The sequence below is a fragment of the Macadamia integrifolia genome, chromosome 3, assembly GCF_013358625.1.
Source record: "Macadamia integrifolia cultivar HAES 741 chromosome 3, SCU_Mint_v3, whole genome shotgun sequence".
Lineage (NCBI taxonomy): Eukaryota > Viridiplantae > Streptophyta > Magnoliopsida > Proteales > Proteaceae > Macadamia > Macadamia integrifolia.
In genome coordinates, this window is record NC_056559.1 from 15,478,824 (window position 1) to 15,492,142 (window position 13,319).

Here is a 13,319-nt window from a genome sequence, read left to right on the forward strand (position 1 = left end):
TATGAAGAAGCCCCAAGACTTAGAGGTGTCAATTCCAAGCCCGTACTGGTAGGCCAGATCGAGCCCGATACCTTTATGGCTCAACCTAGACCAGCCCGATTAATAAACGTGTCAGGGTTGAGCCCAACACATTTATAAATAGGTAGTACATAGTGCAGCCACCTAGCCCGACAGGCGCTCGACCAGCCCGACACATTTACAAATCCGATTTAAACCGACTCTTTTAAGCCCGACCTAGCCTGACCCCTTTAATACTACTTGCATTTTTTTAATTTTTTTTTAATACTATTTGTATTTATTGCTAAGGCTTTGTGATATATACAATTGACATGGTGGTAATTGTTATATGAACGTTCATATTTTTTATGCATAGTTTAATTGATTTGAACTTCTTAAACTTGGGTTATGTAGATGGTTTAATTGATTTGGGTTTCGTAGGTTAAAGATCGAGTACCTTATTAATTTATTTACTGTGCCCCATCTTTGGCTTAATCCATTTTAACTATGGAATCTTTTTCTTTGTTATGCCCATCTTTGCCTTATTTTATTGGTATTCCTCTTCAAGCACATTTAAGAGGCCAAATTTAAAGAGGACCCTTTTAAAGCCCAATAATAGTTAAATAGGTTTATAGCCCGGTTAAGGCTCATTTGTGGTAGCCCAATTAAAGCCCGATACCAACCTGATTACTAACTGTACCATGCCCGCGCTTGCTAAGCCCGTTTAGCTAAATAGGCGTTTACGGTGTAGCCCTAGAAATTGGCCGAGCCCGATTTGGCCCGATCGAGACTGGCCCAACCCGACCGATTGACACCTCTACCAAGAATATCTTCAATTACACCATCTGGGTCTGCCCCACTCGGATCCACATCCCTTGGGTCTGTATTCGAGACCCCATGAGACGGAGAAGCCAACTCACACAAGTGATCTGCCAGACTCCCACCCGCCCCTCATCATGAAAAAAAATTGGAAAAGATCCACTTCTAGAAAAAAAAAATGAAAATGAATTCGCTGCTCGAATGATCATCTAGTCAGGTGAGCATCCAACATTTACTCCATTTCCTGTCATTATATTGATAAAGAGAGGTATATTTGGAAGTAAAAGGGACCGATGTTTGATGCTCACCTGAAGCGGATCCAATCTTCTAGAAATCAAATCCCCCTCACCTATAATAGCCTCACTCGTTCGAACACGTGGAGAGACCATAGTGGTAAGAAAGTGTTCCATATTTGGCAACATTCCCTGATTACTCACGTCTCTTGCAGCTGACCAGGGATTCCCACTCGAAGCAGGATTCACATGAACAATTGGGCGCCACTGCTTCGCAGTCCATATATTGTTAATGCGCAGAAATCCACATGGCCGAAGAGAGTAAAACGATGCCCATCATAAACCACTTGAGGGATCTTGGTGCGCGGTAACGAGCCATCCTTTACCGCCATCGGAAGGCAATCTATGGCCGGAAGGGTAGGCCTCCTAACCACAAATGCGAATGATCGTCTCATAGGTGGGACCATAGTTAGCAAATTCGGATTCGGGAATTATTCGGACGGAGAATTATTCGAAATAATTCGGACGATTAATTTAAGGATTCGGTCAAAAAAGCGGTCAAAAAATCTTATTGGGGTTTTTTTAAAAAAAAATTTTTTTTTATTATTTTTTTTTTTGGTTTTTCTTTTTTAAATAATGTTTAAATGGACCGAATAATTCGGTTTAATTCGGATTCGGTCCGAATTATTCGCGATTTATATTCACTTTTGAAAAAGTCACGAATTTTAAAGAATTTTATTTTTAATTCGGATTCGGTCCGAATTTTTGATAAAATTTGGAAAAATTCGGTTCGGCCGAATAATTCGCGAATTATTCGGCCGAATTGATAACACTGGTTGGGCCTAATCGGTCCTTACCAATTAAAGGTGTGGGCCAACATTTGAAACCCTAGTTAAAAGCATTCCACCACTTGCCCTGTTTTGCTGAAGGTGGCCTCATGGGCAAGGATATTTCAGCATCGAGGATATGTCAGATTGTGAAGAAATCTGCATGCCCTCTCATATAATGACCCATGGATCCACATTGATATTCTCTCAATAAATATATAGGTTTTTTATTTGATGATTAATCTCCGTGCGGTTTTATACCTTCTTTTTTTTTTTTCCTGCCCAATATCATTCAAGAAGTTTCCATTAACATATGGTTAATTATTAAGTTGTGAAAGAGATGAAATGTCTAGAAAAAAAATTTAATAATTTTCTCTTTTTAAGTAGAGAAGATTGCATTTATACCAAAAAAAAAAAAGAGAAGAGAATGAATAGTTTTCATCACGTATTAAAAGAGAGGGAATTAGTGTATATTTATTATTTGAGTCATAAAACCAAGTCCCTAAATCGACAAAAATAACAGTGCATCCACCAAGTGGCAACAGTTCATTGCGTTTGATCAATTTTTTTACAAAATAATACATGGATTGACTCTGAAAAAATGACTTAAAAAATAGAAGAAAGATATATATGGGAGCATCATTACAATTTACTAGACACCAAGAGTCAATTCTAATAATTAGAAACTTGAGGAGAATTGCAAGTAGGAATACCAAACTCGCATTTAAAAAAAATCGTATTAACATCCTTAAGGTGTTAAATAATTTGTATTTTTTTTTAATATTAAAGATTTTTTTTAATAAAAATAAATATTATCATTTCACATATATATTAAAAAATATGCTCCTAACAAAGACATAATGATATATTGCTTTGAAAACATTTTTATATTCTTAAGGGCAATTAAAAGAATGTCTCAAATTTTAAATGCACCTATGGAGTTGTCATTCACGCATGACTTTAAAAAATTACAAAAGAAAGATAACAATAAATACATTTGTTCATCTATCAAATACACATCTAGCAATTAAAAAAAAGTTACGACATCTCAATGCACCATTTTAGTTACCCAAAAAAAGATGGACCCTTATATTAATATAGCAATTCTTGAAGAAAATTGCTTGCTTAGTTGGTTGGTGCCTTGCTTAGGATGTCATGGATTTGACTCTCCATTTTCACCTTGTGATGCAAGGCGCTCCCTTCCCCTCCACCTATTTGATGTAATTGTAGTTAAAGTCTCATTGGATGGTAAGATAGGATAGCCCCACCCAAAAAAAAATAGGGGGGGGGGGGGGACAAAGTTAGGTTGATCTGTACTTGCCAATGTGTAGTCTGATTTTTTATTTCTCGATGAAGGTTCTACATCATGTGGCTGAATCTGAATGTAAAGCTCCACTAGTGACTACACATTTGAGCTTTATTACACTCTCTAGCGGAAAAAAATTATAGGACCTCTTGCGGTAGAAACATGTAGTAACTAGTCTCAGTCGAGCATATAGCTGTCTCCCCTTCCTTTCATTAAGATTTCTGTCTCTCAAAGAAGGGAGGACAATAGAATTATGAGTTTTACTTTATCCATGATGAAAAAAGAATCATATCCCAAGGCCATCGGTTTCGTCAGATGACAAAGGGGATGATGGTAAACCAAAGATTCTTCTTCCCCAGTGATGAGGGGAAATTGTTGCCAACATTATGAAAAATGAAAGAGAGGACTCTCTATGCAAGTAGAGGAGCACACCAATGTAGTGTGACAAAACGATATTATAAAAAATGGCAACGAGGTAATTTTATTTGTAAAGGAAAGAGATAAGACATAGAGGTGCTTAGGCACCCCGCACCTCTATGTCTTAGGCACCCCGCACCCTAACACTGAAACATTGAGACTGATTCTGCTGCATGTGTACTCAGCAGTAAACACATATGCCACGGTCCCACCCACGACCATATGTGTAGCTAGGCTGTCAATTTCCAGGCCAACTAGTTGTGGACCTACCAAAATGACTGAAAATTGAACCGGACTGAATTAAATTCTTATCAATTTGAACCTTATAAAATTGGTAGGATATCAAATCAGATCAAACCGATCGAAACCAAAAGTCATACTGAACCGATACAACCAAAAAAATTATAAAGAAAACATGTTTTTCCATTAACTTTTAATGTGTGTATATATATATATATATGAAGTGGGGATGGTTTCCTCCACTGCCTGTATGCAAGTTTTAGAGATTGGAAGGGGTTATTACAAGGAAACATTGAAATAGGTGGTATATAAGACATTTTCCAAGGATCGGCATAATAATCTAGGTCTTGAAATGGATTCCTGCATGTAAATTCAAATTTCATTTTGAGGTGTGCAAATCTTTTACCTGTAATATATAAAAAATTGAAACTAGAACAACTGGACTATTAATAACCAAACACGGATCATCTCCTGGACCATGACTTCTTGCAACAATCTCATACCATTGAAGAGGTGAGGAGACCATCTCCAGATGTGGGGACCCGCACCCACTGAATGGCATGAGATTGTTGCAGGAGATCATGGTCCAAGAGAGATTCTGATCCCCTCATAACCCGTTAATGGACTGATATAAAGAGTCAATCTAGGCAACCCGAACCCGATTAAAGACAAAATCAAACCAGACTGAAACGCAACTGAACTGAGCCATAACGGTTTGGTTTTGTTTTACCTAATAAAAATTTGAAACCGGTTCAACCAACCGAACCCCTACGTGAAGCGTGACGTACATGCGGCGGAGAGCTCTTTCTTTCTTAAGAAAAAAAGAAGCGGCGGAGCCACCCTGCCTCCACTGAGACGACGTGCATACTACGTACGCCAAATGCTTTATTCACGAGAGGGCCCTTCTGGCGGCCTGGCCCCTCTCCTCTCTCCTTAAGGAATATGAAAAGCCATTCCATAATTTAGTTTCTAGTTTCTTCCCACCTCTCTCTCTCTCTCTCTCTCTCTCTCTCTCTCTCTTACTATCAGAAGCTTTTCAATGGCTTTTCTCCGCCACCAAAAAAGCTTCGTCTTCCCTGCTCCACCTCCATCTCCGATCGCCAATGGCAGAGGATTAAGATCAGCCGCCGTAGACGATCAGATCCTCTCCGAATATCTCGAGAACAATCTACGTATCCCTGAACTTGATCTATACCAATCTCGGTCTCTGTCGATTTCACATCGCCCGATTCCAGATGAAATCGATCTACGGTTGCTTTCTTCAAGAGACGATGAATCTATTCGTCAGGTATTGGAATCGGTAGTTGAGTTCGGCGTTTTCAGAATCATCGGTCATGGAATCTCTGCTGATGAAATAGGTTCGTTGATTGACGAAGCAGAGATGGTTTTTCCGATCCCGGTGGAGTTAAAGAGGGATTTGAATCGAGAGAAGTTCTTGTGGTTTTCTTCTGGAAAAACTAGACTACGAGGAGAGATCGGTCCCGAAAGAAATCGGAGCTTAAGGTAAGGGACACTTCACTGAAATTTCCTATTGATCTGCGCCACTCGGTAGAACTATAGATCTTGAAGCAGTTACACCTATGTTAGTAATGTCATACATTCAACCCTTTCAATATCATGAAAGAAACAGGGAAAATGATTTTTCGGGAACGATAGTTCAGAGAGAAGAAGAGAGAAGTTACCTCCAGCCGAGCTGCCACTGCTATCGGAGTTCAGAGAGAAGGAAGGGAGAAGAAGAGGAGTTCCAGCCGTTCACAATAGCAATCGGGAACGATGGTTTCTAATTAGGGATTTTGAAATGAAACTATAGTGACAGAACTCCTTTTTGGAGTTCCGACTTTGGGGTCCGTTTTCGTTTTTTTCTCAATTTTCGTTTCAAAAAAACCGAAACACAGCATAATCTCACCAAACAGTTTTTTGCATTTTTTTATTCCAATATAACGAAAAAATGCTAGAAACGTTTTTTTAGAACGATACCAAACGGGCCCCCTAGTATGACCACCTATTCGCTAGTAGCTAAGGATTTCTTCGTGTTAGAAATTCAATTTGCATCACATTACCCTTCAAATACTACGGGGTTACCATTATAGTGTAAACCATAATCTATAGTACTTTCAAACTTACAAGAGTATTCAAATGCTCTGATCCTTGGTTGCGAGTGAATTGACTTAACTTTCCAACCACAAGTTCTATATCAGGTCTTTTACAATTCATCAAGTAAGACAAAAAACCAATTATTTGTGAATCAGGATTGGTTCACCTTCATGTTGTTGCAAATGATTCCCAACAATTAAAATTGGATTCCCAACAATTAAAATTGTCTTCATAGATAAGTATTCAAGATATCCATACTTATTGAGTATGTTCTCTCCGTAATGAGATAGAGATAACACAATTTCCCCATGTTTACTGAAGTGTTAATTTAGAATCATACCAGTTTCTTCCATGTCCGTTGTGTAAAAATATGATATTAAGAGTTTCTTAGTTGATTGAACTTACTATAAAATATACATATGAGCACTGTTTATTCAAAAACCATTTGATATCATTCTCGTGTTAAGCTTTTCATGCCATTATGAGTTGTTTGTTCCAATCCATACAACAACTTAACTAGTTTACATATTTTATGCTTTTGTCCATGCCATCATAGGAAATGACCTCTCTACCTCTAAGGAGAGAGAGAGAGAGAGAGAGAGAGAGAGAGAGAGAGAGAGAGAGAGAGAGAGAGAGAGAGAGAGAGAGAGAGAGAGAGAGAGTTCTTATCCCGTTCATTCAAGGACAAAGTTTTCTTTCACCAGTGGCTAAATGTTGGGAGGGTCTTGGATCCTGATGTGATCCCCCTTTGCCCCCATATCTCCACCCTATTGTACGATATATGGACCACGGTGAATGGATTAGGAAAACTCGATCCTTTTCATTTATTATAATAGTTGATATTCTATTTTTGTTCCTCCACATTGCCAACGTCTGAATAAGAAGCTGGAAGGGACCATCCGGTGTACGTGAATCCTCTAAAACATGGTTTACCATTAAAAACGTGCATACCAAGAATAACGCCCTCATATCTTTAGCCATTAAGGAGTGAAGAAAAAATAATCAAACAGTATTAATTTATGTAATCCAAAATTTAGAATTGATCAAAGCATGCATCTTCATATTCATTTTTTTTTTTTTAAAGATTGGATCCTCTACACATATGTTCACTTGGACATACATATGAGGATTCAACCACTATCCCATTTGCTTTCATATCTCGAGTGGGACGTGTATGTCCAGGTGATCATACGTGCAGAGGATCCATTCTCCTTTTTCTCTCTCACTTTAATGGGACTTTCAGGCTAAAGCAAATTCTATAAGATTGGTGCTCCGATTAACATGGCCTAATTCCGATCACAAATTCTAAAGCTGGACCAGAAGGTTGCTCTAGGTTCAACCTAAATTGGAGCCTTTTTTTTTTCCAATCTGATCGTGGAAAAAAAAATCCATGTTGATTTTTGTTTTTGTTTTTTATTTTAATTTTTTGGGTTTTGGTTTGCACATAAAATCACCTAGGATTAACAATGCAATCTAACCGTCCTATCTTTAAAGAATCACACTGATTAGTTAATGTTTTTTTCTTAAATAATTTCTAATTAATTTTACAAATAGTCCATGATCATTCAAAACCTGTCAAACTAGATGGAATTAGAACTGGGCTTCTTTCTGGTTCAATGCTAGTCCAAATTATTAAATCTATGGTGCCAACCATATTACAACCTCCCCGATGGATATCACAAAATGCAAAGTTAATAAAAGCAAATTTAATTGACAAAAAAAAAAACACTTATGGTCCTTTACCCATCTCCTTTGAATGGGGAAAGTAGGCTTTCGTCTAGTTGCAAAGGAAAAAGAGGAAAAATGAAATTAAATCAAATTTAAATGGAACTTTGGTAAAAAATTATAAAACATTCTAGAGAGAGCCAATTAAACGCTACTTGGTCACATGGTTTTTACGTTAGAATGGAGCCAATAGATGTCAAGAAATCCAACAAGGGAGGTAGGGTGGCCATTTGGACACCCATGTGTAGGAGAGCCTGACCAGATAGTGTTCCTTTCTCAAACATTTAAAATATGGATAAATAGTTTGCTGATCGCAGTGCAGCTAAGGGATCCATGATCTGAAACAATAGACCATAGAAATGTTGTAAAGCTTGTGCTGCTTGTATGTGAATAACCCGAAACACCCTAAAGTCATGATTTCTGTTCGACAAATACCCCCTCATTGTGGTTTGAGTAGACCAGCAATCCCTTGAACATCAAACTTCAGTTCAATTTGCTGTCAAAATCTTGAAATTAGTAAATAAGAATTTGGGTGGGGTGGGGTGGGGTGGGGTGGGGTGTGGTGTGGTGTGGTGTGGGGAGATCTGCATGATGTCCGTGTGTGTTGGCATCTCTCACGTTGAACTAGAGTTGAGACTTGAGATCCCTTACATGTATATTTCATGTGCCTAACACTTGTCCCATCTATTGCTATATAAAAGATAAGAAGGTATTTATGAAAATGAAAGGGTCCAAAGGGATATGTTGGCACATGAAGCGTCTGTTCAAAGGATCTAACTTTTTGAACTAACTGGTGCATGGGAGGGACTAGGGAGTGCCTCAATATTATATAAGGCCCCACAAAGAGAGAGAGAGAGAGAGAGAGAGAGAGAGAGAGAGTTTACCATCGACAACGTGCACTTCATTTTTCCATTAAAATTCTGTGTGCAAATATTTGTAGCACAGATCTAAGGGTTGGGAATACCTTGGGCTGCATGTTTGAGGCTCCCAACTCTTGCACTTGTGCTACATGGTTTAACAGATTGAACTCCTATATGGCACAATATGGTGTTCGACACACATCCAAAGGCCAGAAATGCCTTGGCATAGAACCTAAGGCGATCGCACGCAGCCCAAGTTGTTAGATGTGCGTTACAAAGGTCCCCAATCCTAAATTTTAGAGAAACGATCCTAGTGTAGTGTGGGGATCCTTTCCTATGCCCTATGACATCTTGATCATGTGTGATTCACACTGATATTCTCTCTCCATGTGGATACATGCTTTCCACTTCTAATTGATGTGGCATCATGGTTTGAGGTGCCGATACCACTAGCCACCTATACCGATAATATATCGAGGAAACGATACATCCAAGGGATAATATAATATAATATAATATAAAAAACCCCACTTTTTAAAGAAACCAAGGGTAAAATTCTTTAATTTAGCCGGTACTGTATCAATATCATATTAGTCGTGAAGATAATCAATATTCAATCCAATACCATGCACTAAAACCATGTGTGGCATGAGAAATTTCCTCCCACATTCGCTTCTCCCAAAATTTTATCAGGAAAAGTTAGATTACCGATTAGGTCCTTCTCCATATTTGGCAAGAGTTTAAAATGGATCACAAAATTTTCCCTTCAATTTTATTCTCATTTCACTTCCATTCTCTTTCCTTAATTCATTCCGTTCCCTGGCCTGGTCCTACGGAGTAGGTATCCCTCCTAGAATTGCGAATTCACAGACCCACTAAACTTGGCTCATTGCTCCAGCGGACTTTTCTTCAGTTACCCAACCCACCCACTCTATACTTACAATTTTATATTCTAATGCTCAGGTCTCAGTATTTAATTTCATTTAATCCCAAAGGCACTTTCTTATTTACCAAACTGAGACAGAGAAGAGCAGTGGGCCCTAATGCTATACGGTACACACTGTATGGATAACGATTTAATGTCAACTCTCCGATTGGGATCTCACAGACATCAAATGCATCCCCTTCCCAATTACAAAAGCCTCGTGATTGATGGAAGAGAAAGAGATACAGAGAGAACAAAAAAACCTTAGAAAGAAATTATGAGAAATTATAACCTCATCTCCTTTCTTCAGAAGAAAGCAAGAAAACCTTCAGCTCTCGGTTTCTTTATCAGCTTATGCGGCTGACAAATATTATATTATAAAAATCGAAAAAAAGGGGAAGAAAAGAAACCACAGAGAGAGAGAGAGAGAGAGAGAGAGAGAGATAGAGATCTTTATCTGAAACGTGGTTTTACAGAGGCTGTGGAGCTTTTGTATCTGTTAATCTCAATCCTTCTTTTCCTGGCTTGAGCGGCAATGGCTGCCTTGCTTAGATCATAATAGTGAAGATAATCCACCCCGAAAGTCTCCTCTGCTGTGAAGTTGAGATCAGGGAGACCAATCGGGCTCAAACTCAATTGCTTCGCCATCCCGAACCCAACAACCCCCGATGACATCAAATGAGGTCTGCAACTCTCCAAGGTTTCAGATCCGGATGTCAAATGTTCCATGACCACCTCTGCTTGCTGAGCCATCATTGGAAATTCTTCTTCTCCCTCCTGCTTCTCACCCTTATCCTCATTTTCTTTAGCTTCAGTTGCTTCAGCAGGAGCTGGAGGGGGGATTTTTTCGAACGCAAGACCCGTGACTGATCTTTGGATGGAATTCAAATTATGCTCCTTTTGTTTTCCGCAAGAATTTAGCTGTCAATTACCCAGAAAATGAGGAAGACCCCTCAGAAAAACATTCATGGCCGAAAATAAAATGATAAACAAAAGAATCACAGTCCCAGTCCCAGTTCCAGACCCAGATAAATATTGAAACAGCACAAACCCATCATGGAAAGTCGAAAAAATTGAAGGATTCAAAGAAAAGAGTGATAAGAAATCAGGGAAAATACCTCTCGCTCCATTTGTCTTAACTTCGAATTTGTACGTTTCAGAATTTCATAGTGAGCCATCGCTTTTGGTAGCTCCTGATGAAATTCCAAGAAAAGGAAAATTCAGGGGAGAATTGCAAAGAAAAGAGCTTAATCCACAACAGTAACCGACAAACTTACCTGTTTCAGTACTTTTACGTTATCTCCTAAATGTTGTATGATTTCAAGCATTTCCTGTTTCGTCTGCAAGAGAAATCCAAGACAAGTATATGATAAACAAAATAAAGGGAAACAAGGAATTGGAAACCCTAAGCCTTTAAAATCAAGAAAACGAAGAAGCGAAACCAGAGACCGGATCGAAGAAAAACTCAGAACCGTACCAGCAAAGAACGACTGAAAAGATAAAAAGACGAAAGCAAAGAGGAGTCAGCTTACCATCTTCTTTTTGTTATATATCATCCCAGGCTTGGAGTCGGATTCACTGGGCGAGAAGGAAAGAGGGGTTACAGGACTTGCAGACTCGACTTTGGGACTGGATTTGCCGCTGTTGCAGGAATGAGAAAGCAGAGGTGGGGTTGGGGATGAAGGATGATGAAACGGTAAAGGGTTCGAATCGACTGCAGATCGCTTTCTTTTAGCACCCCAAGAGAAAGGAAAAGGAAAACCATATCCATATCTTTCTTGGGCTATCATCTGCGGCAGTTGAAGAAGAATTTCAGCGGCTTTAAACTCGTAATCATCGAAGAAGCTGCTGTTGCTAGAGTTCCTCTTCATCCTCTGTTGCTTCTTCGTCAACTTCGGAAGAACAGTCATGAAGGGTTATCCAGGAGGAAGAGTTAGCAGAAGAAGAAGAAGAATTGAAGAAGAAGGGCGATAGACATCATTGTTAAGAGTGGACTGGAGAGCAGAAAAATTGTTCTGACGAACAGGGGTTGCCCTTTTAATGGGAAATCCACTGCGCGCTTGTGGCTAGTGCCACGTGTCGCACATATAGATATTTGGGTCACTCTAGGGTTTATGTGATCTTGACTCTTCTACTACTCTACTCTACTCTCCTCTCAGAGACTCGGGAATCGGAAGTGGCCGAGTTAGAGAAACCGAAGCGGTACTTTGTATTATAAGTTTTCCCCTCGCTTTGTCTAGTAGATAAAAGCATAGTGATTACTATTGACCGGTGAATTGGTGGTCGTTGATTTAGTATGTGAGAAAACGACCAATTTATAGTTTCTATTTATAATAAGGAAAAAAAGATCCCTATCCTTCTTGCCCATAAAACGCCTAGACATAAGTGGGCAGACTGCCTCCACCTTGTGCGTTGAAGATATTCTCACATAGTTGTCTTAAGCTGTTGGGCTTAGTTGGGCCTGGTGGGTTTGTATTCTTGTATTGTGATCTATCTATTTAAGAAATGAATTGGTCTCAATTAGTTTCATGTTGGGTTCCGTCGGGTTTACAAGACTTCTATTAATTAGGCTGTAATTGAGCCTTGAACGGTCTAATATACCAATAAAGTATTAAAATGATCTTTAATTGTCTTAGATTTAAGAAATTTTAATATATTTTATTAAATCATCAATAATTTAGAAAAGATTTTACATTTCATTACATTCAATAATTGATAAAAATATCAATATATACTCTATTCTACTAAAAATAAATAAATTAAAATATACATATAAACGGTGTAGCTAAACATGTTGGGTCGAGTTGGGCTTTTGAACATGTTGGGCTTGTTGGGCTTACCCCTTGCACCTTGTACTTAATTGGATCAGTCCAAGTCGGGCTAATAGGGGGGCGCACAACATCTTCTTCACACAAGGCAAGGGTAACATGGTCTTTTTGCACCTGCTTGTATCTAGGCGTAAACTACACGAGACTGATAGATTCTTTCTCCCAAAAAAGAGAAAAAAAAAATCCAAACCCACGCTCCCACAGTGAATCTTAGACAATGTAAATGTCAATCTTACACAATTTGGTTACCCTTGAGGCACATCTCTTTTCTCCCACTCTATCCAAGCCCAAGGCAGAATTTTTATTAGCATAAACTGTTTAGAACCTTTGACTAGAAGAGAAATGTACAAATCAAGGTGGTGGTCGAAAGCGACCAAAAGCAAGACAAAGAGAACCTCTGGAAGTTCCTTTCGCTAACATATGAATGGCCAAAACATTAGTTTGGAGAAACATCAACAAAAGAGAAGAAATCAAAACAACCACAAAGCCAAAGCAGTAAAATATCATCTACAACAACTTTCGAAGCCCAAACCATAGTAGAAACCAACCCCAGCAATGCCAAGCTAATAAACAGGCGATATGACAATATCACCAGACAAGGGAGCTTCAAACCACAAGCTAAATAAGACAGCATCACGAATCACCTCAGCTTCAACAAAAGAGGTTGAGCAGTCCCAAATCATGGTTCTAAGTATTGGTATTTGGATTGGTTGTATTTTATCAGTATCGGTTGAGACTGATATCGATACTTGACCTATTTGAATCAGTAATCAATATCGTTTCAGGGGTAAAATTGTAAAGGAAATGTATTTTTTCCTTTTTGATAAATAAGGGCAACGGTGATCGATACACAATGATCCAATTCAATTCAATTCAATCTATATCGATACCGATAACGATATCTTTGATCCCAATAGGATTTACAATGAGCGACAAGGAAACTCCAGGCAATGTTTTGTTGAACAACACTGCAGCCACCTTTGGAGCCAGATAAGAAAGCCTCACTACTACTACTACTACCAAAAAAAAAAGTTTTTTTTTTTTTTTT

At 38.7% G+C, this 13,319-nt stretch overlaps 2 protein-coding genes across 3 annotated transcripts; one reads left to right on the forward strand and one right to left on the reverse strand.

Annotated features, from left to right (window-relative positions):
• The first annotated feature begins 4,878 nt into the window (after positions 1–4,878).
• On the forward strand, positions 4,879–5,346 carry LOC122074186. The gene has a single exon (XM_042639043.1). It carries the CDS (start codon positions 4,879–4,881, stop codon positions 5,344–5,346), a length of 468 nt encoding a protein of 155 aa, XP_042494977.1.
• Positions 5,347–9,707: 4,361 nt separating this feature from the next.
• On the reverse strand, positions 9,708–11,461 carry LOC122074620. 2 transcript variants are annotated; one of them, XM_042639528.1, is made up of 4 exons: positions 10,979–11,461; positions 10,721–10,783; positions 10,562–10,636; positions 9,708–10,364 (listed from the first exon to the last, which is right to left on the reverse strand). In XM_042639528.1, the coding sequence occupies exons 1-4, from the start codon at positions 11,351–11,353 to the stop codon at positions 9,897–9,899; spliced, it is 981 nt and encodes a 326-aa protein (XP_042495462.1). In that variant the 5' UTR covers positions 11,354–11,461; the 3' UTR covers positions 9,708–9,896. The 2 variants fall into 2 exon arrangements, with proteins under 2 accessions (XP_042495462.1, XP_042495461.1); XM_042639527.1 differs by having other exon boundaries at positions 10,976–11,461.
• Between the last annotated feature and the right edge of the window lie 1,858 nt (positions 11,462–13,319).